Here is a 23311-nt window from a genome sequence, read left to right on the forward strand (position 1 = left end):
ATGGAGACAGAGGCGGAAGGAGGGCGCTGTGGGGCCAGGTTCTGAGGGCCTTTGAACCCTACTCTACCTCTTTTTCTCTTTCACTCAGCAGGAGATGGGAAATGAATACCCAGGAGCGGGATGACAGGAGTTCGTTGAGGCCCAGTGAGGCTTAGATTTGCAGGAGCAGGAAGAGGCAGTTGTCAGGGAGTGTGCTAGACTTGGCAGGTGGGAGGAGGGAAATCCAAAGACGAGTAAAGCCAAGGTCCCTGCCGTCAAGCAGGTTAAGATCTTGGGGCACCTGGGTGACTCAGTCCATTAAACATCTGACTCTAGATCTTGGCTTAGGTCGTGATCTCACAGTCCGGGAGTTTGAACCCCACATCCTCAGGAGACATTTAACTTTGGGGTAGATCAAGGTAGAAGTGCAGGTAACAAGCTGTCGGGTGGGGGGCACAGGCACTGGTGATGGCTTTCCATTTCAGGGACTTGAAGGCTTTGTCAAGTCTCATCCCTGCTCACGGTTTCTCTTTTAGCTAAATGCCTCTGGTCGCTTCATCTCCTCCTCGGGCGGCATAGTTCTAACATCTTACGGGACCTTGGTAGTTCTGTTCTCAGTTGATCTCTTGTGTGTATTTTACCGTGTTCCAGATGCGGCTGACGAAAGCAGGAGCATCGCTTCACTTGTTCTGGAGTGATCGTGAGGTGGCATGTTGCTGGATCACGGCGATTTCTATTTTGGGATCTGCTGTCAACAAAGAGAAGGGGTTGGGGAAAGGAGGTCCTACCAGGGGGGCCACAGGCAGGCCTGCATCTGCCTTGGAACTGGAAGTCTGCTTATCCTATGGGGGCACTTCTGTCCCCTTCTGTTCCTGATTCCCTGCTCAGGGCTCCTCTCCCCCACCTCCTGCCTCATTCACCCCCTTCGGACCATTGTTCTGCCTTGACCCTGCTAGTCCTCCTGGGTAGTGGTTCTGCACATGTACTTACCTGTAAAGACTTAATGATCTGTGTGTCTTGGGCACTTGATACATTGATTCTTCCCTGAAAAGTAAGAGGAAAAGGCTGGGGAGAAATGAGGGAGAGGAGAGGCATAGCGGTTTGAGAGTTTGAAGCCTGGGTGATCGGAGATCCGATGGTAATCCTTTCCAGAAGCGGGTACTTGGAGAGGACAAGCCCAGTTCTGTCTCAGTGGTGTAGGTCTTTCTGCGAGGCCACCTGGCAGAGGCAGGCCAGTTTGTGTCTCCCTGTTAGCAAGAAGGGCCCGAGTGGAAGTCACACTGGACAGGGACTTGGGCCTGGTACTTATGTGACAGTCCTTAGGTTCTTCTTTCTTGAGCATCTTTGGTCACTGTGATCGCCTTTCATGACCTTTTTGGCTGCATTTGATACTTTTGACTCCTCTCTGCTTCTTTAAAAACATTTTTTTTTATTTTAGAGAGAGAGCACGAGCACGGGCACAAGCTAGGGGGAGGTACAGAGGGAAAGGAAGAGAGAATCCTAAGCAAGGCTCCACACGGCGCAGAGCCCGATGTGGGGCTTGGGATCATGACCTGAGCCAAAACCAAGAGTCGGATGTTCAACCGACTGAGCCACCCAGGCACCCCTCCGCTCTGCTTCTTGAAATGGTTTTTTATATTTGGCTTCCAAAACCCCATTCTTTTTATCCTCTGTCCACCCACTGGCATCTCTCACCTACCCTGTCTAAAATGGAACTGATTTCGTCCTTTCAACCGTGGGCCTTCCCCAGCCCTCCTCAGTCAATGGCAACTCTCTTCCTTCCTGTTGCTCAGGCTGAGAAACCTTAAGAGCTGGCCTTGACTCTTCTCTCTTCCACCCTGCATTCAGTCCATCAGCAAAACCTGTTGGCTGTATCTAACATGTATATTCAGAATCTAAGTACTTGTCATCACCTCCACTGTTATCACCTGCTCCAAACCGCCATCCCCTCTCACTTGGATTCCTGAAATAACTTCTTAAGTGGCTCTCCCTTTTTCCTGCCTCAGCCCTTCCCCACTGCCATGTTCCTCCTACCGGCTGCCAAGCCTCTTCTCACCGCAGCAGCCAGGGAGTTGCTTTTAAAATCATACGGACCACATCACTCACGGTCAGAACCTTCCAGTGACCTGCCTCAGAGTAAAAGCTGACATCTTCATAATAGTTAGATGACCTGCACCTCCTCTTGACCCGTTCTCGCTTGCCCACTCTGTTCCAGTTACACTCAACTCCTGGCTTTTTCCTCGAGCCTCTCCCTCTCGAGGGCCTCCATCATTCCTTCTACCTGTCACACCCGGCCTAGCCCTCTTCTGCTTCATCTGGCTCCTTCATGCCCTTAGCTTTGCTCAGATGTCACCTTATTCGTGAGGCCTTTCCCTGGCCATCCTGTACTGTCTAATTCTGCCTCTCCTCTGTGAGCTCCACAGTTCATTTTACACAATCTGGGATGCTTTTTTATTGTCTGTTTCTCTTCGTGTCTCTCTCCCCCACCTGGAGTGTTCCTTCGGAGCCAGTGCTTTGTTTTGCTCCCTGACCTAGGAGTCTGGCACATCATAGACAATCAGTAAATGTTTGAATGAATGTGTGTTGACTGTAGTTCATTGATACTTACATAGTAAGTATTGATCGACTTTTTGACTGCTAATAGGAAACTGGTGTCCTTGGGAGAACTTCTATATGGCCATTCAAATATCCTCCGTCCTATTTTGCTTTGGTTTTATGGACCCGAATTCCAGCTTCTAGAGTATGTATTTCTGTTGTCACAAGTTCCAGAGAACTCACTCTTAGGAACTTTATTGATTCCTGCTTCATCAGCAGTTGTTACAACTTTTATGTTTGAAAACTGAGAAGCTTTTATTTTTTTATTTATTTTGAGAGGGGGGGAGCAGAGAGAGACGGACAGACAGAGACAGAATCCCAAGCAGGCTCTGCACTATCACACCCGATGCAGGGCTGGAACTCACGGACCCTTGAGACCATGACCCGAGCCGATCAAGAGTTGGACGCTTAACTGGCTGAGCCACCCAGGCACCCCAAACTGAGAAACCTTTAAAAACAAAGGCATATCAAATGCTTCCTGGACCCTCCCTTCGGTTAGCATGGGCTACAGCACTGTGTAGCTCCCGGGGACCCATTGGGCCTCACACTCTGTGCTGGCTGTGCCCCTGCAGTTGTCCAACATCGCAGTAATGATGATTAGACAATGTTTGGCTTGAGTTCCTCCTTATTGAATCTTCCTGTTTGTTTTCCTCCTGCTGTTTGAGTGGCATTTTCAGACCCCACGGACTCTGTTGGCCTTGTGCTTGCTTTAGTGGATCTGTTCGACTACTCTCTGTCACTTTCTATTAGCACAGCTCTGTCGGATGGTTCCTAATTCCATTCTCCTTCATCCACTCTCTTGGCTTTCTTCCTTAGCTACTTCAATCAGTCTGTCTACCGCTCCATTTCGCCTTGTTGACATCTAACTTGTAGGATAGCAGATGAGTCTCTATTTCCATCAGGTACCCTTTATCTGCCTACTCACTGTCCCGCTGATTATTTCATCAACATACAAGTGGTCATTCAAAATGTGAGCCTAGAACAGTGGTAAGGTTAAAAGATGCATGGTAACCTGCTACCATGCTGGGCTGCTTTACAGATTCAGGGAGAATATGCAAATAATGCACTGGGGAGCGGTGGAAGCAGGAAGAGGCAGAAATTTGACCGCAGTTTTACCTTGTCTATAGATTGTTAGTTACCCAGTCCATCTCCTAATGGAGACATGTTCTTGTAAGTTCATCTTTGCAAGTGCCCTGCCTTGAGCACACAGCAGTGAAAGATGAACCGTCTAGGTTATTACTGTATAACAACTTGCTTATGATTCTGGACTTGAGTAGAGATGGGTTCATAGAACCCTATCCTCTGAAAACAGGTCTGCTTAGGTTCTCTTAAGCCTGACTTAGTGATCCCTTTTTCCTCCGTTTCTAAGACCAGACCAGGAATAAGAGAGGCGAGGGGTTTAAATTTCAGGACACTTTGAGGTGACTGGAATACCACAAGACCTCTTACAGCTCACCAGAAAGGGTTCTCTCCAAGCCCTAATCGTGACAGCCACGTATGCTTTATTTGTTCTATATACAGCTTATCAAGTTTATTTAATCTCTCTGTATTAAAAAGTTCTAGTGGCTATTTAATGCCCGTAATTCCATATTTTGCTGACTGCTATATTTTCATCTCTTTGGAAGCTAAGTATCCATTAGTTGATAATCTTTTTTAGTTTTTGATTTAGTCTTTTCATTAGTTTCCCCAAAGTTGCTTTTCGGCTTTTAATCCTGACCTAATTCCTCCCACACTCAGGTTAAAAAAGATGTTACTTGAGCTCAGTTTTTAAAATTTCCCTATTTACAAGTTTACATTTTCCTTTGGATTGTTCCGTGGATGAGGCGGAAGACTGAAATCCCTGCAGCGCATGATTAAAGCAAGGGGGCGGTGGGGGGCGGGGGGGGTGGGTGGTTACATGCACTGTATTGTTGTTGTCCCGAAGCATGATTGGATAGGAGGGGTGTCTGTGTGTGTGGGTGTGTGTTGCTTACCTGGAAGAAGGTTCAGAAAACAGGACTTCTCACCAGGAATGGCAAAATTAAAAGAATGTGGCTCTGGGGCAGATGCAGGCGGTGGGGTGGGGGGGTGGTGGGGAGTGGATGAAAGTCTACAGCGAGCTTGGAAGAAAACTTACTATTTTCAGTCTAAGAAACCTAACTCACATGAATAGTTTCTTCGTAGAGTGTGGCCCTTTCCAGTCAGATCTGTCGGTGCCATCGAGCTGGTATTTCAAGTATGTCCATCTGCATTTAAACGAACTGCTCCAAGACAATCTGATTATGCGGTAGTTACTTTGGTGAGAATAGCGCCTCAGCCGAATGGAAACTTCATTTTGAGTCTAATATTAGACCTTGCTTTGGAAAATTCCTTTTAAATGATCACAAGCTGGGAATAGCAAAAGAATTTAACTTTCGACAGACAGCATTCACCAAGAATTTTTAACTGCTTATGTTTGGGGCCTTGGGAAAGCAGATGTGAGAAACTGACCGGACGGAATGGACTAGGGTAGCACTGACGTGACCTGATGCGTGTTTATATCTATTGCTGATAAGTTTCCCTCCTAGTCTCATTTGCTCAAAATATTTTCATTCTTTGAGCATGAGCACGCTAAGGATAAAAATTGTTAGGATGCCTAATTGTCTAACAATCTAAACTTCTAGGCTTCCAGACGTTGTTGCCCGTAAAGGGGTCTGAGGCAGAGCAGGAAAGGGCCAACAAACCCACACAACCAAAGCCAGTTTCTGAGTAAGTGCTGGGAACTTGATCAGACCTGGCCTCCAGAGAATATTTTTAGTTTGTCTAGCTGATTGTGTCTGGGTAAACTCACCCAATTTGAAGTTTTAAGTAAACTTTATTTAAAGGACCCCCCCCCAAAAAAAATCCTTACCCTGTCATTAAAAACAACTAATATACATGTTAACTGATCATGAAATCTCCACATCATGTTTACTTGGCTTAACTCAAAGATATGTTTCAGATGCCTCACATGCTTTGGATTTAGGGAAACCAATAATGGCATTTGAGAGATGCGTCGTTATTTTAAAAGATTTTTCCGAAATGGAAATGTATTGTTGTTTCATGGTATACTTTGAATATCGTGGGTTTTCTGGTCTCCAGATAAGCTGGTAATAAGTTGGTGGTGCCTTAGAACTGAGGAAGATTAAAAAGAGTACGAGTTGCCATTTATTGGTGGCTCAGTGACTCCCAGCCACTGTCTTTGCCAGATCCCAACACTACCGCTGATATTTACAGCGATGGTGTGGGGCAGAAATTACTATGAGCCTGGTTCTAAGAGATGAGGAAACTGAGGCTCAGGAAAGTTCTGTCATTTGCTGGTGATCACACAGCTGGTAATGGCTAAGAAGTGGCAGTGCTGGGGTTCGAAGCCAGGACTGTTCAACTCCAGAGAACATGTTCTCCCCTTGCCACTCTGGGCATCTCCTGTAGTAGTTCTTAAACTTCTTTTGTCTTAGGATCCCTTGAAGCTCTTAAAAATTGAGGACCCCTGAACTCTTGTTTATGTAGGTTATATCTTTTGATATTTAACCGTATTTGAAATTAAAACTGAGTCAGGTAAAACATCTGGACTTACTAATTCATTTTTAAAAGATAAGAGTAAATCTGCTATGCAAATAACATTTTTTAAAAAAGTAACTTGTCCAAAACAAAAAATAAGGGTCATTGTTTTACCTCTTTACATATCTTTATTACCTAAGTTGGATTCTCCTACCTTGTTCTGCATTCAGTCTGTGCAGTATATGTTTCAGTGAAATATATGAAGAAAATTTGACTTCACAAAGATCATTTATTTGGAAAAAGGAGGATATTTTGACAGCCTTGGTGGGAAATTGTGAATATTCTTCTTTGATACTATACCAGAACTCCACAAGTGGTAGTTTTTTAAAGAGTAGTTGCAATGTAGAATCTGAAACTATACCAGTGGGCTTTGGGTGACTGTTCAATTAAAATCCGGGGCGCCTGGGCGGCGCAGTCGGTTAGGCGTCCGACTTCAGCCAGGTCACGATCTCGCGGTCTGTGAGTTCAAGCCCCGCGTCAGGCTCTGGGCTGATGGCTCAGAGCCTGGAGCCTGTTTCTGATTCTGTGTCTCCCTCTCTCTCTGCCCCTCCCCCGTTCATGCTCTGTCTCTCTCTGTCGCAAAAATAAATAAACGTTGAAAAAAAAAATTAAAAAAAAAAAAAATAAATAAAATCCTTTCATCTGGGGGCGCCTGGGTGGCGCAGTCGGTTAAGCGTCCGACTTCAGCCAGGTCACGATCTCGCGGTCCATGAGTTCGAGCCCCGCGTCGGGCTCTGGGCTGATGGCTCAGAGCCTGGAGCCTGTTTCCGATTCTGTGTCTCCCTCTCTCTGCCCCTCCCCCATTCATGCTCTGTCTCTCTCTCTGTCCCAAAAATAAATAAACGTTGAAAAAAAATTAAAAAAAAAAAATCCTTTCATCTGAAATCTTCCTTATATGGGAATATGTGGGAGGTTCAGTTGGTTAAGCATCCAACTCTGGATCTCAGCTCAGGTCTTGATCTCCGGGTTATGAGTCTGAGCCCTACGTTGGGCTCCATGCTGGGCTTGGAGGCTACTTAAGAAAAAAAGAAATCTTCCTTATAGAAAAAATTCTGAATAACATATGTAGGGACTCCCCCACTCCAGGAAGTAGAGCTTAATTTCTATTCCTCACCCCTCCCTGAGGGTGGGCTAGACTTTGTGACTTGCTTCCAAAGAATAGAATTAGGGAAAGAAGAAAAATTAGTAACTTTAAAGTGGAGAAACTCGAGAATGTCATGTGGCTGTCATGTAAGCCCTGATATGATGTAACTAGAAAACCCATAAACCCCAGTCTAATCATGAGGAAACATCAGACAAACCAAATCAAAGGACATTCTACAGGATTCCTGACTAGTAATCCTTGATTGTCAAGGTCATGAAAAACAAGAAAAGACTAAGAAACTCTCAGATACCAGAGGAGACATGACAAGTAAATGCAGTGTGGTACTCTGGATTGGATACGGAAAGAGAACATTAATAGAAATACTGGTGAGATCCAGATAAGTCTAGAATTTACTTACTAGTACTGTATCAATGTCAATGTCTTAGTTTTACAAATATTTTGTGGCAATGCGCAATGTTAACGAGGGGAGCAACTGAGTGAAGGCTACACAGGAATTCTGTACTGTCTTTACAACCTTCCTTTAAAATTATTCCAAAATCGGGGTGCCTGGGTGGCTCAGTTGGTTAAGCGTCCGACTTCGGCTCAGGTCATGATCTCACGGTCCATGGGTTCGAGCCCCGTGTCGGGCTCTGTGCTGACAGCTCAGAGCCTGGAGCCTGTTTCAGATTCTGTGTCTCCCTCTCTCTCTGACCCTCCCCCATTCATGCTCTCTCTCTGTCTCAAAAATAAATAATCATTAAAAAAATTTTTTAAAAAAAGATAAAATTATTCCAAAATAAAAAGGTTATTTAAAAAAAAAACACAACCAATGTTATAACCAAGAAACAGAGCCTTAACTATATAGATAACAAACTGATGGTTCCCAGAAGGAAGGTGGGCAGGGGAATGGGCTAAATGGGTGATGGGGATTAAGGAGGGCACTTGTGATGAGTACTGTGTGATCTATGGAACTGTTGAATCACTATATTGTACACCTGAAGCTAATACAGCACTGTATGTTAACTAACTGGAATTTAAATGGGAACTTTAAAAAAAAGTTTATTTTGAGACCATGGGAGAACGTGAGCAGGGGAGGGTCAGAAGGAGAAAGAGGGAATCTCGGGCAGGCTCCTCGCCTATCAGTGCAGAGCCCCACACGAGGCTTGATCCTACAAACCTCGAGCTGAAGGTCTGAGCTGAAATCAAGAGTCAGATGCATAAGTGATTGAGCCACCCAGGCGCCCCTTAGATGAAAATTTGTTTTAAAAGATTTTGTGTCTTAAAAAAAAAAGTTTATTTATTTTGAGAGAGAGAGAGAGAGGGAGACAGAGAATCCCAAACAGGCTCCATGCTGTCAGTCCAGAGACTGATGTGGGGTTTGAATTCATGAACCATGAGATTATGACCTGAGCTGAAATCAAGAGTCAGGTGCTTAACCGACTGAGCCACCCCAGTGCCCTTTAAATGAAAAGTTAAAAAAAAAATTTTTTTTTAATAGGTTATGAGAGGGGGGAAAAACCAATTGTATGTCTTGTGCTCTGAATAGATGACCTGTGCATGATTTGGTAACATCATTACCACAGTCATTTGGAAAATATTGGCTCACTGAGTTCTACAGATCTTTGAAATGTGGATCCATTTCATTATAAAGTATTTTGTTTTTATTTACTTTTAAATTTTATTTTAGAGAGCACGTGCATGAGCATGGGAGAGGGGCAGAGAGAAAAAGGGAGAATCCTAAGCGGCTCCATTCTCATCATGGAGCTGGATGTGGGGCTGGATCCCATGACCCTGGCATCATGACCTGAGCCAAAATCAACAGTCAGATGCTCAACCGACTGAGCCATCCAGTGCCCCATCAGTATTCAGTATTTTAAAAATCACTCTTGTTTGGCGCGTGGGTGGCTCAGTCGGTTAAGTGTCTGACTGTTGATCTCGGCTCAAGTCATGATCTCAGGGTTCACGGGATCGAGTCTTGTGTGGGGCTCTGTGCTGGCAGTACAGAGACTGTTTGAGATTCTCTCTCTCTGCCCCTCCCCTGCTCATGCTCTATCTCTCAAATAAAAAAGGGGTGCATGGGTGGCTCAGTCAGTTAAGCATCCGATTTCAGCTTCATTCATGATCTCCTGGTTCGTGAGTTCGAGCCCTGCATTGGGCTCGCTGCTGTCAGCACAGACCCCACTTTGGATCCTCTGTCCCCCTCTCATTCTGCCCCTCCCCTGCTTGCATGCTCTCTCTCACAAAAATAAATATAACATTAAAAATAAAGAAAAACATTAAAAAAATAGACATCATACTTGTTATCAGAAAGGTCTTTTGTTGAAAAGTTCTCAAGCCTTTGGTGGATATGGGTTTCCCAAAATTCTGATTTTCCCTTAAAAGCCCAAAGTTGATCATTAGCAAACACTGCTGTTGTTTCCCTTGACATAGCAGGCTCATTTGTTCATTTTCAAGAAAATATTTTCCAAATATCCAAGTCTGGATACCCTCAGTTTGGTAGTTATCCTTCAGGTAAAAATGATGTCCAGTGAAAAAACGTGGCTAGCACAACCTAAAACTCAAACAGTTGAGTGCCTTTCTTCAAGACAACTAGTGTACTTCAGGAAGCGACAAGTCTTCTGTGGTACGTCTCATTTTGCGACACAGAGTATGAAAGGACAAGTACTCAAGGTCAAGACTTAACGCAATTAATTGTTACGTCTTCATCAGGGACATTCTGAGGAGAAATGGACTTTTTCGCCCTTTCCTGTGCATGTGTGGTGGCGGAAGACCGTCTGCTGCCACTACCTTGGCTTGTGCTCAGGCGCCTTTGCATCATTGGTTCGAATACCAGCACAGTGAAAAAAGGCCAGGAACATGTCAGTGTTCTGCTGCACGTACTTTGACGTCACCACCTTCCTGAGAGGGTCTTGGGCATCCCTAAGGTTCCACGGACCACACTTTGACAGCTGTCCTCCTAACGTAACGTAGCAGTTGCTAAAAAGTCACAAAAGGAGAGCTGACATGATTGAAGACCAAATCCATTAGGAAGCAAACGGTAATGTGGTGTGGGCCAGTGTGCACACAAGGTGAGGCTCTTCTGATTGGATGGTCTTGCTTTCCGTGGCTCGGGAAGCTTTTCCCTTTGTTGGTATTTCTTAATACCATCAAGAAATGGTTGGTACCATCTTGAAATGCCCAAATGCAGACTCTGATAATCTGGTGTCTGCGTTTGCTGCTATTCTTAACATAATCACATAAAACACTTCGTTCAGAAAATTCCGAAAATTCCTTCTTAAAGTTTGTTTTCTTTTCTTTAAAGGTAAATCTCACCTGGCTATTGTGCAGCGAGTAAACAATGAGGGAGAAGGGGACCCATTTTATGAAGTTCTGGGAATTGTCACATTAGAAGATGTGATTGAAGAAATCATCAAATCTGAGATTCTAGATGAAACAGATTTATACAGTGAGTAGTCTGAGTGTAATTTTTCAAAACTTTGCCTTTTTTTTCTGTCATGTACTTCGTGAGTCCTCTCCTGTCTCCTGTTGTAATCTGCCTCTGTTTCTAACTACCTGCCGTATGTGTGGGACAACTTACCGATATATTCTAGGCCCTTCATCAGAGGGGGGAAAGAATGGGCAGGTTCTGTGATGTCAAGTGGCAGTGTTTTTTGTTTTTGAAAAGCCAGCTGCTTCTAACCATTGATCTGGGCCTTACTTGCCCTGAACAGAAAACTCCTTTCATGTTTTTATACTTCCTCTACAGGTGGAAAAAGAATTGTTCTTTACTAAGTTTTTATTTTCCAAACTAGGCAATTGTTTTCAGATAAATTTCTTTTGCTGCTTGTGAGGGGGATTTGCTACATTGATGGATAGCAGCTGTTTAAATGTCCTTGTTCCAGAACCCATGGGCCAGGGTAGAGGTGAGATTTGCAAATGTAAGTTTGCTGTGACAGCAGTGGTAAGGTGTGGGTATAGGAAGCAGGGCAGGTTAGGGTACACAATAAGAATGTTTTTCCCTTTCTCTGCTCTTCTGTCTTCTTTTGGGGGCAGGTGGAAATGGGTGAAGTGGGTAGGAGTGGCTTGGCTTGGGGCAGGGGGAGGGGAGGATTCACTGGTGTTTGTCCAGGAGTAAACTTGAACCTGGGCTGAGTATTGAACCTGAATGCTGTCTCATTAAAGTCCACAACTGGATTATTGGATTGTGGAATTTGAACCTTCTTTTTCAGCCTCACTTCTTAGTAAAGCAGGGCTCTTTCAAGAGATTAATAATCCCAAAGATGGCCCAATGCCTGAAGATGTTTGGGGCTCTCAGAGATGGGGCAGAGATGAATATCTGGGCTCTGTTTGGTTTTTAAAACATGACTTAGACAGGAAATGGAATCTTCAAATGGCCTGGGGCACCTGGGACAAGGCCTGCCTTACTTAAAGCAGAGTGATTTTTATTCAGTCATACTGGAAGGGCCATGCCCTGCACTTTAAAAATGAGAGCCTTCCATGTGGCCTTAGAAGGATAAACTTTATATTTAGGTAGTGACTCGCTTCTGAAAACATCTTATTTTTTTATCACGTGTGTGTGTGTGTGTGTGTGTGTGTGTGTGTATGTGTATGTGTGTATATACACACAAATTGTGTTCTTTAAAAACACCAGTTCCTATGTGTTTTATCCTTTTGACACTTGGAGAGTACACGGAGGTCACATAATAAAGAATATTGTTATTTGTGTGTTTACATTCTTTTCAGCCTTCCTCACAGTGACTGTTTAATACCCAGTGTGTCTCTTTCTATTTATTTTGTTTCCTCAGGGGTAGTACTCGTCATAAGAAACATAATTAAGACGTGTATGAGATCTTACATTTGCATTTCAGTTAACTTTTTATTTAAAACTTTTTACTTATTTTTGAGAGAGAGAGAATGTGAGCAGGGGAGGGGCAGAAAGAGAGGGAGACACAGAATCTGAAGCAGGCTCCGGGCTCTGAGCTGTCAGCACAGAGCCCAAGGCAGGGCTCGAACTCATGAGCTGTGAGATCATGACCTGAGCCGAAGTCGGATGCTTAACCGACTGAGCCACCCAAGTGCCCCTTCAGTTACCTTCTTTTAAACCTCAGTTAGACTGATTTCATGCAGAAGCGTTGCCTAATGTGCCTTGTGAGATGGATTGGTGAGCCCGTGGTTTTAGGTATATTCTTGAGGTAAACAGGCCATCAGGGAGGATGACTGCATTTGCCATTAGAAACTTATTTTGAAATTTGGTGTTGATTTGTGCTATCTGGTTTGCAAAAGAATCAGAGCCGAAAGAGAAAGAAAACGAGAGGTTAGGATTGCCCTTTCCCCAGGACAAGCCTGGTAATTAGTCTGTTTGGCCCTCGGCATGAAATGGTAATGCATAGACGCAGGATTCTTGGGAAAGGAGCAAGTGATTGAGGTCTTGTCTTTAACCTAGTTTTTTCTTGATTGCTTCTTTGTCAAAAAAAAAAAAAAAAATACTTGCAGAAAGGCTTTGTATTAGACATCTTCTGGATTCAGGGTTTGCAAACTACAGCCGACAAGTACTTGCCACCAGTTTTTGTATAGGCCACAAGCTGAGAACAAATTTTTTTTTTTTTTTTACATTTGGTAATTGTTGAAAAACATCAAAAGTATAATTTGTGACTTGTGAAAATAATATGAAATTCAAATTTCACGTCTGTGATAAAGTTTTATTTGGCACAACGGCCACGGTAAGGCATTTACATATGGGTGCTTTGGCTCACCAGCAGGACTGAGCAGTTACTCAGTACTGCATGACCCACAGAGCCTCACATACTGACTACCTGGCCCTTGACGAGAGAAGTGCGCTGACCTCTCTTCTGGATGACCCTCTTCGTATTTGCTTGACCTTGAGGACCTCCTGGTCTGGAGTAGAAACGAAGCTAACAGATACCATTGTTAAAATGTTGTTCCACCAAAGTGTTCTTGTTCGTCTGTTTCCTAAGAGGTTTTGTCCGTATGTTTGTTTTCCCTGTCTCGGCAGAGGCTAGGAGCCTCTGAAAGGCAGGGGCACGCTTCACCGTGTCATCTGTCACACGGTGATTGTTCTTTCCTGCAGCGTGGTGACATCGAGTAGCGGGAGACAGTGCGCGCTCCAAACTGCTGCTGTGGTTACGTGGGTTCTGGGAGGGTTGTGTCCGTGACCGCCCGTTAGTGTACTTGCGAGGGCTCCAGCGATCTTAATGAAGAGTGTTCACGGTCGCTCCTAGACAGCATGCCTTGACTGCTTGCTTCGGGATGGGTCCTGACCGTGCCGCACAGATTTGATGAGGATTCAGTCTCCTCTTGCCGTGTGGTGTTTGTACGTAGAGTGCCCGCAATCTAGAGATAGTTGAGCCTTTGCAAAATAGTCTGTCGTTTTCATTCAAAAAGAGCCCTGATCTAATAGAATGCATTTCCCTTTATCTTTTCTTGTCCTTCTGTCAGCTGATAACAGAACGAAAAAGAAAGTGGCCCATCGTGAAAGAAAGCAAGATTTTTCTGCCTTCAAGCAGACAGACAGCGAGATGAAGGTTAAAATATCACCACAGCTTCTCTTGGCCATGCACCGTTTCCTAGCAACAGGCAAGTGCAGCTTATCACAGTTTGAAATCTCTACAAACCCTGGAGCGTGTTTCTCACCCACCACTGACTGGGGTGGGCTGGGGGTGGAGACTGGGAAATGGGGTGATAAGTAATGCCACTTTTGTGTTTTGTTTTTTGTTTTTTTTGTTTTGTTTTGTTTGTTTTGTTTTGTTTTTTTCTTTTTAAATTCTCTCCTCTCCTGTGTTCAGTGTCGGCATGAACCCTCTGAGACATTTACCAGGGGTGGACCAGTAACTTAAAATTGGTCTGAAAGGTAAGGATGAATGTTAGTGCCACACTGCATGTGAACGGTAGGCCAGGTCATCTGCTTCCGGCTAAGTCCGGGGGAGAGCCCCGCTGGTGGAGTAGGCTGACAGTGCGAGCCACCAGCTCGGTTGTGTGTGTGAGACGGTTGAGTAATTCTCTCTTCAGCTTGCCTTGGAAGAACAGTTGGACCTCAGTGGTAACACAGGTGCTATGATTTGCAAAGAAGAACAACAGATTTTCACAATTAAAGCCTAACGTTCTATGATTTTAATGGAATCGGAAATTCTCAGGGCTTTGACGTGGATGTCTTGATGGCCTCTGCAAGTCAGATTAACTTGGGCCCATTCCAGGAGGCAAGCGGAATGATTATTAAAACCACCAATCCGGCCGGCACTTGACTGCTCCAGAAAGGTCAAGGTTGAATGGACTTGAGACTGACTAACCCTTCTCACATCCCCACATGGCTCTCTAGGTGAAGGGTGAGCTCTGTTGGCCAGGGGATACATGAGAAAATCTGAAGGTACCCAGTGGCCTGTAGAAGACGTCCGTGTCCAGGATGGGCACCCGGTGCCTTTCAGCTGCATGCAGCGTACTTAAAACATTTTGAACAGAAGGCTCAAGTAGCCACTTGATGGACTGTCACGTGCCCTTTAAGATCATGTTTTCAGATATGTAGAAATGCTCACCATATAACATCTATGACCTGGGTAAATACTCCTAATTTAATGTGAAGTGAGAAAAAAACAATATAAAACTGTAAAGGTTATCTATCATTGTGTTTTTGTGTGCGCGCGCGCGCACACACGTGCACACACAGGGGCACAGGCCGAGGGAAGGTACTGGAAAAAAAATGCTCACCAATTGCTCAGAGTGATTGAGTGGTTGGTTCCTAGATCATTTTATTTTCCTCTTTACCTTTTTCTGTATTTTCCCAAATTTCTACAATGTTCTATCTTATTTTGTTATGACCAGAAAGTCACCGAAGCTAATAGAGAATTTATGTTTCATGTAATGAAAAAAATTTTAAACATGGAAACAGTGTCTTTCACTTACTCTTTCTCTAATCCTGGTAATATTGTTCATTGTTTAAAGACCGTGATTCAAAACTGAATGTTCTCCTACTCTGCCTCTGAGATACCATGATGTCCAGGTCCAGTAGAGCAAGCCTGAGTTAGTAATTTTGAGTTTTGTCATCTGAAATAAAGCGGGTAACTCTGTAAATACAGATCCACACTACTTTTTACTTTTATTTTTTTAGTTAGCAAGTTGGAGTGCATGTTGATGTGTGCACGTGCCTTGCTTTTTTTTTTCTGAATTTCTGCCTTCCTTTGTTCCCAGGCCTTCTCAGGGTAGTGGAGTGGGAGAATGAGAGACGAAGCACTTCGTCTGTGCACCTGGTACTAACCCACGCTAGATGCTTCCTGACCTTTGCTTCTTCCTTTGGCTGTTGTTGGACAGTCAGACTATTGTGGCCTGTTCGAAGGGTGGCCTGGCAGTCAGGAGCCTGCTTCTGGTTGACTTTGATTTGTATCAGAAAATTAGGATAATTTTTATAAGAACCGAAACCAATGACAAGTTGAAAAGGAAAAATTCAAAAGACACAAATACGCAAATTCAGTATTTTCTAATTCCTCCCAGGTAATCTGCCCCCAGTGGATCACCAAACGGAAGTGTCATTAATCCGTATTGTTTCGCTTTGACTCCAAGTATTCTTACATATTCTAGACACCTTAATCACTAGTATAATTTTTTTCCATCCATTTGAAGTGTAATATCAAGTTGTGTTTATATCTATAGAAGTAGAAGCATTTAGCCCATCCCAGATGTCAGAGAAGATCCTTCTAAGGCTGCTAAAGCACCCCAATGTCATCCAGGAACTGAAGTATGATGAGAAGAACAAGAAAGCCCCAGAATACTACCTCTACCAGCGAAACAAACCTGTAGACTACTTCGTTCTCATTTTGCAGGTCAGAAGAATTATTCACTAGTTGTTTGATCTCACTGAGTACCCACCCTTCCAGTCCCCAGGAGACTTTTCTGTACATGAATGGGTGTCGAGGTTTACATACTTAACTACTTAACTTCCGGGGTAGCCTTATCCATGGGAGGCTTTCATCCCCCCCCCCCCCCCCCCCCGCCGTTTTCCTAGCTGTGAAGTAATTTCAATCTCAAGTAATGCCCTTAGTTAACTTCCGTTTCCCATACTGAAGGGCACTTACCGATTGCTGAGGCGATGAGGCGTTCATTTGAAGAGTGGTGAATTCAGTGGTTTGTGTTTTTTGGAGAGTGTGGGGCCATATACATCTAAGTCTTGGTGTGGGACATTTGAAATTTAAGTGTACTGCGTTCCTTGCGTCTTTTTTTTTTTTTTTTTTATCATCTTTTCTTTTTTCCACCCCTCATTAGGACTTGGTCTTACACCACTTCCTAGAGGTAACTTACTGTCTCCCCTGAACAATATCAAAATAATCCATTTATTATTGTTTTTATTCCTGGTTACTAACCAGACTGTTCTACAGGGGAACTGATGTGAGAATCACAGCCTCTCATGGCAATGGAAACTTAATTCCTTCTCACTAATAACATAACCCACTCTATGAGGCGAGAAGGTTCGTCCATTCTGAACCCTCCCTGAGGGGATTTAGTGTGTAGGTTGATAGGAGGCCCTTATTATATCACAGTTGCACCTAATACAACTCTGACCTTGGCATGGAAGCCAAGATAAACAGTACAATGAAGAAAGTGCCGGTTTTATTGATGTCTTGTACCTCTTTATTGAAGAGTTACTTTTACGGGAAATCTGAGTTGATTTAGCACAAGAATCCTAGCCCCTGAGGCAGTCTCCTGTTTTTGGTTATTTCCTAGATGTGAATTGGAGGTATCATTGTAAGAGTGTCATGAGTACTCGGTAGGTCCTACAATTTACATGAGTCCAGCAAGGTCCCAATTATCTAAGGGACAATTAAAGAGGTTTTTGTTTTTTGTTTTTTGTTTTTTTTTTTTTAATGCGAAAACAACTCTTATCAGATGTCAGGAGGTCAAACTCTGCAAAGTGTTGTGTCCATGTCTCATGTTTGGTTGCTATCCCGATGTCTAGATGCAGCAATAAGGAACTGGAGAAAAATCCATGGATACACTGGCTTCATACCACTTTCATACATTCTTTCTTAGAAACTTTGCAGGTTTTCTAATTCAGTACCTTGATTTTTCTAGTAACCTTAGTCTCATTCAACCCTGAATTGTGTTTTTCTCTGGAGACCTACATGCTTGACACTGAGGGGGCTGTAGGGAATTTTTTTACTGCAGCGAGGGAATAAAGCATTTGTGTTTCTCATAAAAGCTAGATGTGATTATTCCTCAAACCTAGAGAAACTTTGAATTACACTAAAGATGGTTGTTTGAAGACTGACATGGTGAATTTCAGGAGCAATGTTAGAAATTATGTGGCTTCCGGTTGTTGATTTTTATGTGGTTAGCATTTATAAAGTTGTGATTCAGGAACGTTCTTTAGGTGTATGAGAAAGCCATTTCCTGGCTGAAGGATCTAGAAATCGATTTTATGGAGGAGGGACTTCATACTCATTGTTCCTTTATAAGTAAATCTTTAAAGGTATTTTTGATAAGACATTTGTGTGTATGTACCTGTATCGAATACCTATGGCATGCTAAATATTAATGTGACAATTGTTTGAATTGTTGAACTGATGATGTCATGGGGGTTTAGAAATAGTGTATGTGCTGGATTAAGAGGATTTACAGAGGTGTTTAAACTATGGGGTTTAGTGAAAATCATGTTCTGGCAGGCTGGCCAATTACCTGAGGTACTCAGAGTCTAACAAAAGGAAATACCATAATCCCTGTCAACCTAGTACAGCTGTCACCTTTTACAGAGTCCATTCCACTCTAAAATGTCACTAACCCAACCTTGCAAATTCGTGCCAGGTGGTTGACCATGCTCTGCTGTGTTCAAGAGCATTAAATCAGAAGAAAGCTTCAGTATCTGCCTTCCATTCCTGGCCCTGGAGCCAATGAGCTTCCCTCTTCTGCAGACACTAGGAAAAAAACTCTTTGATTAAGTAATTGATGTTTCGAATGTAATAAGAAATAGAAACACATCAGTTTGAGTTTAAATTCTAATGAAGTAAAATCTAATTTATTCAAAGTAAACCATTTAAGTAGGTTTAATTAAAAGAATGTAAGTTACCAGGCACATACCTCCCACTGCCTAAGTATAAAAAGGCTACAATGTCAAGTTTTCTCTAAAAAAAGTAGATTTTTCAACTCAAATGTATTGGAGGGATCAGTAAGGACAGTGATAAAAGCATAGTAAACAGTGAAATAAAAGCTTATTGACTCTACAGGTCTTAAATAACACAATACATACATAAAAGTAGAAATGGATAAGATCATAATTCTGGTGGAAATTATTTTCTACCATGATAGAGTAAGCCTACCAAGAAAAATATGTCTTAACTTGACTAATAAAATTAATGGGAATTTGGAGAAAATTAACTATAAAACCAGGGAAATAGACTTTTTAAAACCTTTCATGTGACTTCCATAAAATTGATCATTTGCTATGTCATGTGTAAGTTCTAAACTCAGAAAGGTAGAAATTTCTAGAACCGCCTGTATAGGTCATAATGAAATAGATTTAAAAATACATAATTGAAGAGTAGTACTAAGCCATTTAAGTAGCGATCAATTCTCTTACAAAGGTGTATTATGTAAGACTCTGAAAAGAGTGTAGAATGTGTCCTTATGTGTTTCACTTGTGTGTCTGTATATACATGAACTCTGTCTGGAAGGTTACTCAAGAGTCTGGCAACAGGTGGTTGGTTGCCTCTAAGGAGGAGACTTGGAGGACTGGGAATAGGATGGAGGGGAGACTTACTTCTCCCAATGAATTTGAATTTCTTTATCTTTTATTTTTTTTAACGTTTATTTATTTTTGAGAGAGAGAGACAGAGCGTGAGTAGGGGAGAGGCAGAGAGAGAGGAAGACAGAGATTCCGAAGCAGGCTCCAGGCTTTGAGCTGTCAGCACAGAACCCGACGCGGGGCTCAAACTCATGAACCGTGAGATCATGGCCTAAGCTGAAGTTGGGCACCCCTGAATTTGAATTTCTTACTATGTGCATGTACTACCTACTTAAATAATTGTTGAAAAGGGGTACCTGGGTGGCTCAGTTAGTTAGCTAAGTTACTAAGTTAGCTGACTCAGCGCTCAGGTCATGATCTCGCAGTTTGTGAGTTTGAGCCCTGCATCAGGTTCTGTGCTGACAGTGCAGAGGCTACTTGGGATTGTCTCTCTCTCTCTCTCTCTCTGCCCCTCCCCAGCTCTCTCTCTCTCTCTCAAAATAAATACATATTCTAAATAAATAAAATAATTGTTGAAAATATTAGCAAACTGAAAACCTTAAGTAACAACTGAATTAGAAAATATATGGAAAATGATAAGATACATGTTATTTTGTGTCTCGAATGTTCTTTTTTTTTAATTACATCTTTTTTTTTTAATGTTATTTTTGGGAGTGAGACAGAGCATGAGCAGGGGCAGAGAGAGAGAAACAGAATCCGAAGCAGGCTCCAGGCTCTGAGCCATCAGCACAGAGCCTGACACAGGGCTTGAACTCACGAACCGTGAGATCATGAACTGAGCCGAAGTCAGTTGCTTAACTGACTGAGCCACCCGGGCACCCCGTTTTGAATGTTATTCTTACATGTAGTAGGTCAGTTTTACAAAATACTATTCTTCTAAATATTTAAATAAGAAAAAAATCTGTCATTATCTAGAAAAAGGAAACAAACTGAAAAGAACAAATTAAGAAGGAAAGCAAATTCTAATGAGAAAGACTTACAGCCCATAAATGAAATCAAGATTTGGTTCTTTTAAAAGATGAACAGGGACACCTGGGTGGCTCAGTTGGTTAAGCGTCTGACTTTGGCTCAGGTCATGATCTCATGGTTTGTGAGTTAAAGCCCCATGTCAGGCTCTGTGCTGACAGCTCAGAGCCTGGAACCTGCTTCAGATTCTGTGTCTCCCTCTCTCTCTGCCCCTCCTCCACTCACACTCTGTCTCTGTCTCTCTTTCTTAAAAATAAATGTTAAAAAATTTAAAAAAAAAAAAAAGATGAACAGAATCTTTAATCTTATCCTACTGATGTAATTAATGTGATACAAGAGAAAAACAACAAAATGAGAAGTTCTCTCCTCTCCTTGAAAAAACTAGATTCAAGGAAATCACATGGGAAAAAAAAAAGGAAACTCTGAGAGCTCAATTTCTATACAATAAAGATGGGACAAGATGGTATGATCATCCTATTTCCTAACTATAAAGGTAGCAGTTAGAGACTGACAACATACCCAAAGAGTTACTCAGTGTGACTGACTAAATTAGGTTTATTTAGGAATTCAGCACTAGCTTAAGGGCAACAAAACCAAAATATGCCGTTGTTAATTCAGAAAGTGGTAAAGAAACAAATCCTCAGGCTCACATCAATAGGTATCAGAAAGGCAACTGACTAAATTAAACATCCGTATTTTTTTTTGAGAAGACAAAAAACAAAAAAATCTTTGTAAAAATCCGTGATGAATATTCAGTGAACAAAAAAGAAAAAGCACTATAGAATCAATCATATCTTTAAACTGGCATCCTGCTTTTGGGAATACACCCATACAATCTGTCATATACATGCATCTAAAGAAACTGTTTTATAAAGCTATCTGTGCAAACATATTTACAGCAAATCTGTTCATTAGAAAGTAGCAGTAGTTCGTATGTCTCAGCCAATTATATTGTGATATGATGAGACTACTGTATAGTCATGAAAGAAGTGGAAAGCATATACAAAAATATGTCAAGGGTATGTACACAATAATGGTACTATAAGCCATTTTTCTAATTCATAGACTTGGTATTTTACAGTGAAGGATTTGTTGGTCCTCTGGGGAGTAAAATATCCAATCAAAAAAAAATTAGCGTTCTTCCACAGCACATAACCACATTATGATTTTAGTAAATACAAAGAATACTAAGAAAACATAGCTCTTTTCTTTGCCAATTGTAAAATCAATAAAAGGAACAGGTTTGTTTTTTTTTTTCTGGTGTTAATTTTTCTGGTTGATTTCATGTCTCAGCTTTTTTTGTTGTTGAACTCCCCGTCAACTCTGGTTTTTTAGAGCCTCTGACATGGATTCAGAAGGGATTTTTCCCTGTAGAGTGAAATCCATTCTTTTGTGGAGGTGGCATCTTAGAGCTTATATAGCCCTCGACAGTACCTAATACCGTTTCACCTGTTACCAGAAGAGGAATTTAGACTTTCAATACCAAACCCTTCTCGAAGATTTTTGAGTTGCAGGGTGTGTGTATCCCAGTGAATGATAGATGCTCAATCTTGAGGCAAGTACAGATAGCACCCATTTTAAAGGAAAAAAAAAATTACTTGGATGCCCAGAGTTGACCCTGTTTTTTGAAAAAAAGTTGGAGAGAGAGAGAGAGACAGAATCCAAAGTAGTCTTCAGGCTCTGAGCTGTCAGCACAGAGCCCAACTTGGGGGCTCCAACTCACGAACCGTGAGATCATGACTTGAGCCAATATCAAGAGTCAGATGCTTGCTTAACTGACTGAGGCACCCGGGTGCCCCGAGTTGACCCTGTTTTTAACAAATTATACTTACATATGCATAAGTACAAAACTAGGTATAAGCTCCTTTTGGGCTCTTTGAGTTCGGACGTGTATAAACCAAAAACAAAGTTGTAATTAACATTCTAAACGTGTCTGTAACATTGTCTGGCTGATAGGAAAGTGCCACCGGCCCCAGTACTGAGGCAGGGGCTCTGGGGCAGGCTCTTGGGCATTTAGCACGCTTGGGTCTCCGTGCGCCAGCGATGACTGACCCTTCAGCCCTTTGTTCCATTCCTTTGAATGTTTGTGCAGTATGCTGTGCTGTTATTGGCCTCCACTGGGTGTGACTGGATTATTTATGTTTGGTCCCCCTCTGTCCCTTTCTCTCTAGTTCAGTGCTCCTTACACTTTCATGTGCAGAGGGCTCGCTTTGGGGATTCGGTGTAGCTAGGCTGGAGTCTGAAATGCTATGTATTTCTAGCAAGCACCCAGTTGATTGAGTAGCAAGGCTTAGCTGTCAAGATTCAAGCTGTGAGAACACTCTCTTCATAACGCAACTGTGAATAATACGGGCACTGACATCCGGTGGTGGCATTTGGTTAGGAGATGGTCAACCAGATGGTCCAAAAATACGTGTAAATTAATTTTTGACCATCAAGTAACTTTTTTTTTTTTTAATGTTGATTAAACATTCATGAAGAGAACTTTCTGTCTTAAGACTACATCTCTGGATTCCAGATGGAAAAGTAATTGCTAGGGCACGTTTGAGTGCCAGAACAGACCTCTCTCTTTGGGTTTGCTTCCCCTCTTACTGGGCGGTGCTGGTGAATTCAAACTGGTGTTCACGCCCCTGGGATTCAGTTATCTCCTTTCAGATATCAAGCTCCGCTGAATAATTTGTGATGGTGATTTAAGGAAAAACAAAAACAAAAACAAAACAAGACTCAATGCAAAGGTGAGCGGGAGATTGAGAAGATGCTCAGCATATGGTGTCTGAGGAAGTCTCTGATCTCCCTGAGTCTATGGCATCCGCTGACCAGTTGATCTTGCTTGTGCCAACTAGGTTAGCGCAGGCTTCCACCTTGTGGCCAGGTGTGGCACAGACTGCTTTGTCAGTGTGGCTTCTGGACGCTAAAGGCTTTGAGGAGAGTTACCCTAATGACCTTCTTCCAAAGAAAGGTGGGATTCTGTGATGGTAACTTTACTTGGGAAACCAGCTTTGCTTGAGACGGTGAGGCCTTTCCTTCCTATCTGTTGATAAATGTTGATTCATTTTTGAGAGAGAGAGGGGAGGGAGAGAGAATGAGAGAATGAGTGGGGGGCGGGGCAGAGAGAGACAGAGGGGGACAGAGGATCTAAAGCAGGCTCCACGCTGACAACGACGAGCCTGATGCAGGGTTCAAACTCATGAATGGTGAGATCATCACCTGAGCCAAAGTTGGACGCTCAGCTGACTGAGGAGGCGCCCCCTCCTCTCGTCAGTTTAAATATGAAGCCTAGCTCCCTTTGGGAGCCTTTTCATGTCCTGCACTGATTTTTTTTATGTGTGTGTGATAGAATAAATTTGTGGATGTTTCAAAAGTAAAATTGAGGGGTGCCTGGGTGGCTCAGTCGGTTAACCGTCTGACTT

The 23311-nt window shown here is 42.7% G+C and overlaps 1 protein-coding gene across 3 annotated transcripts in view; it reads left to right on the forward strand.

Moving 5' to 3' along the window:
- The window catches only part of CNNM2 (cyclin and CBS domain divalent metal cation transport mediator 2), a 151398-nt gene that overhangs the window by 109003 nt on the left and 19084 nt on the right, over positions 1-23311 (forward strand). For 2 of the 3 annotated variants that reach the window (XM_043597408.1, XM_043597409.1), the window contains exons 2-4: positions 10518-10661; positions 13652-13789; positions 15854-16023. In XM_043597408.1, the coding sequence (XP_043453343.1) occupies positions 10518-10661; positions 13652-13789; positions 15854-16023 (452 nt within the window). Of the gene's footprint in view, positions 1-10517; positions 10662-13651; positions 13790-13998; positions 14064-15853; positions 16024-23311 lie in introns of those variants that run through there. The other variant, XR_006299841.1, reaches the window with a different exon arrangement.

Source organism: Prionailurus bengalensis, chromosome D2 (genome assembly GCF_016509475.1).
Source record: "Prionailurus bengalensis isolate Pbe53 chromosome D2, Fcat_Pben_1.1_paternal_pri, whole genome shotgun sequence".
NCBI lineage: Eukaryota > Metazoa > Chordata > Mammalia > Carnivora > Felidae > Prionailurus > Prionailurus bengalensis.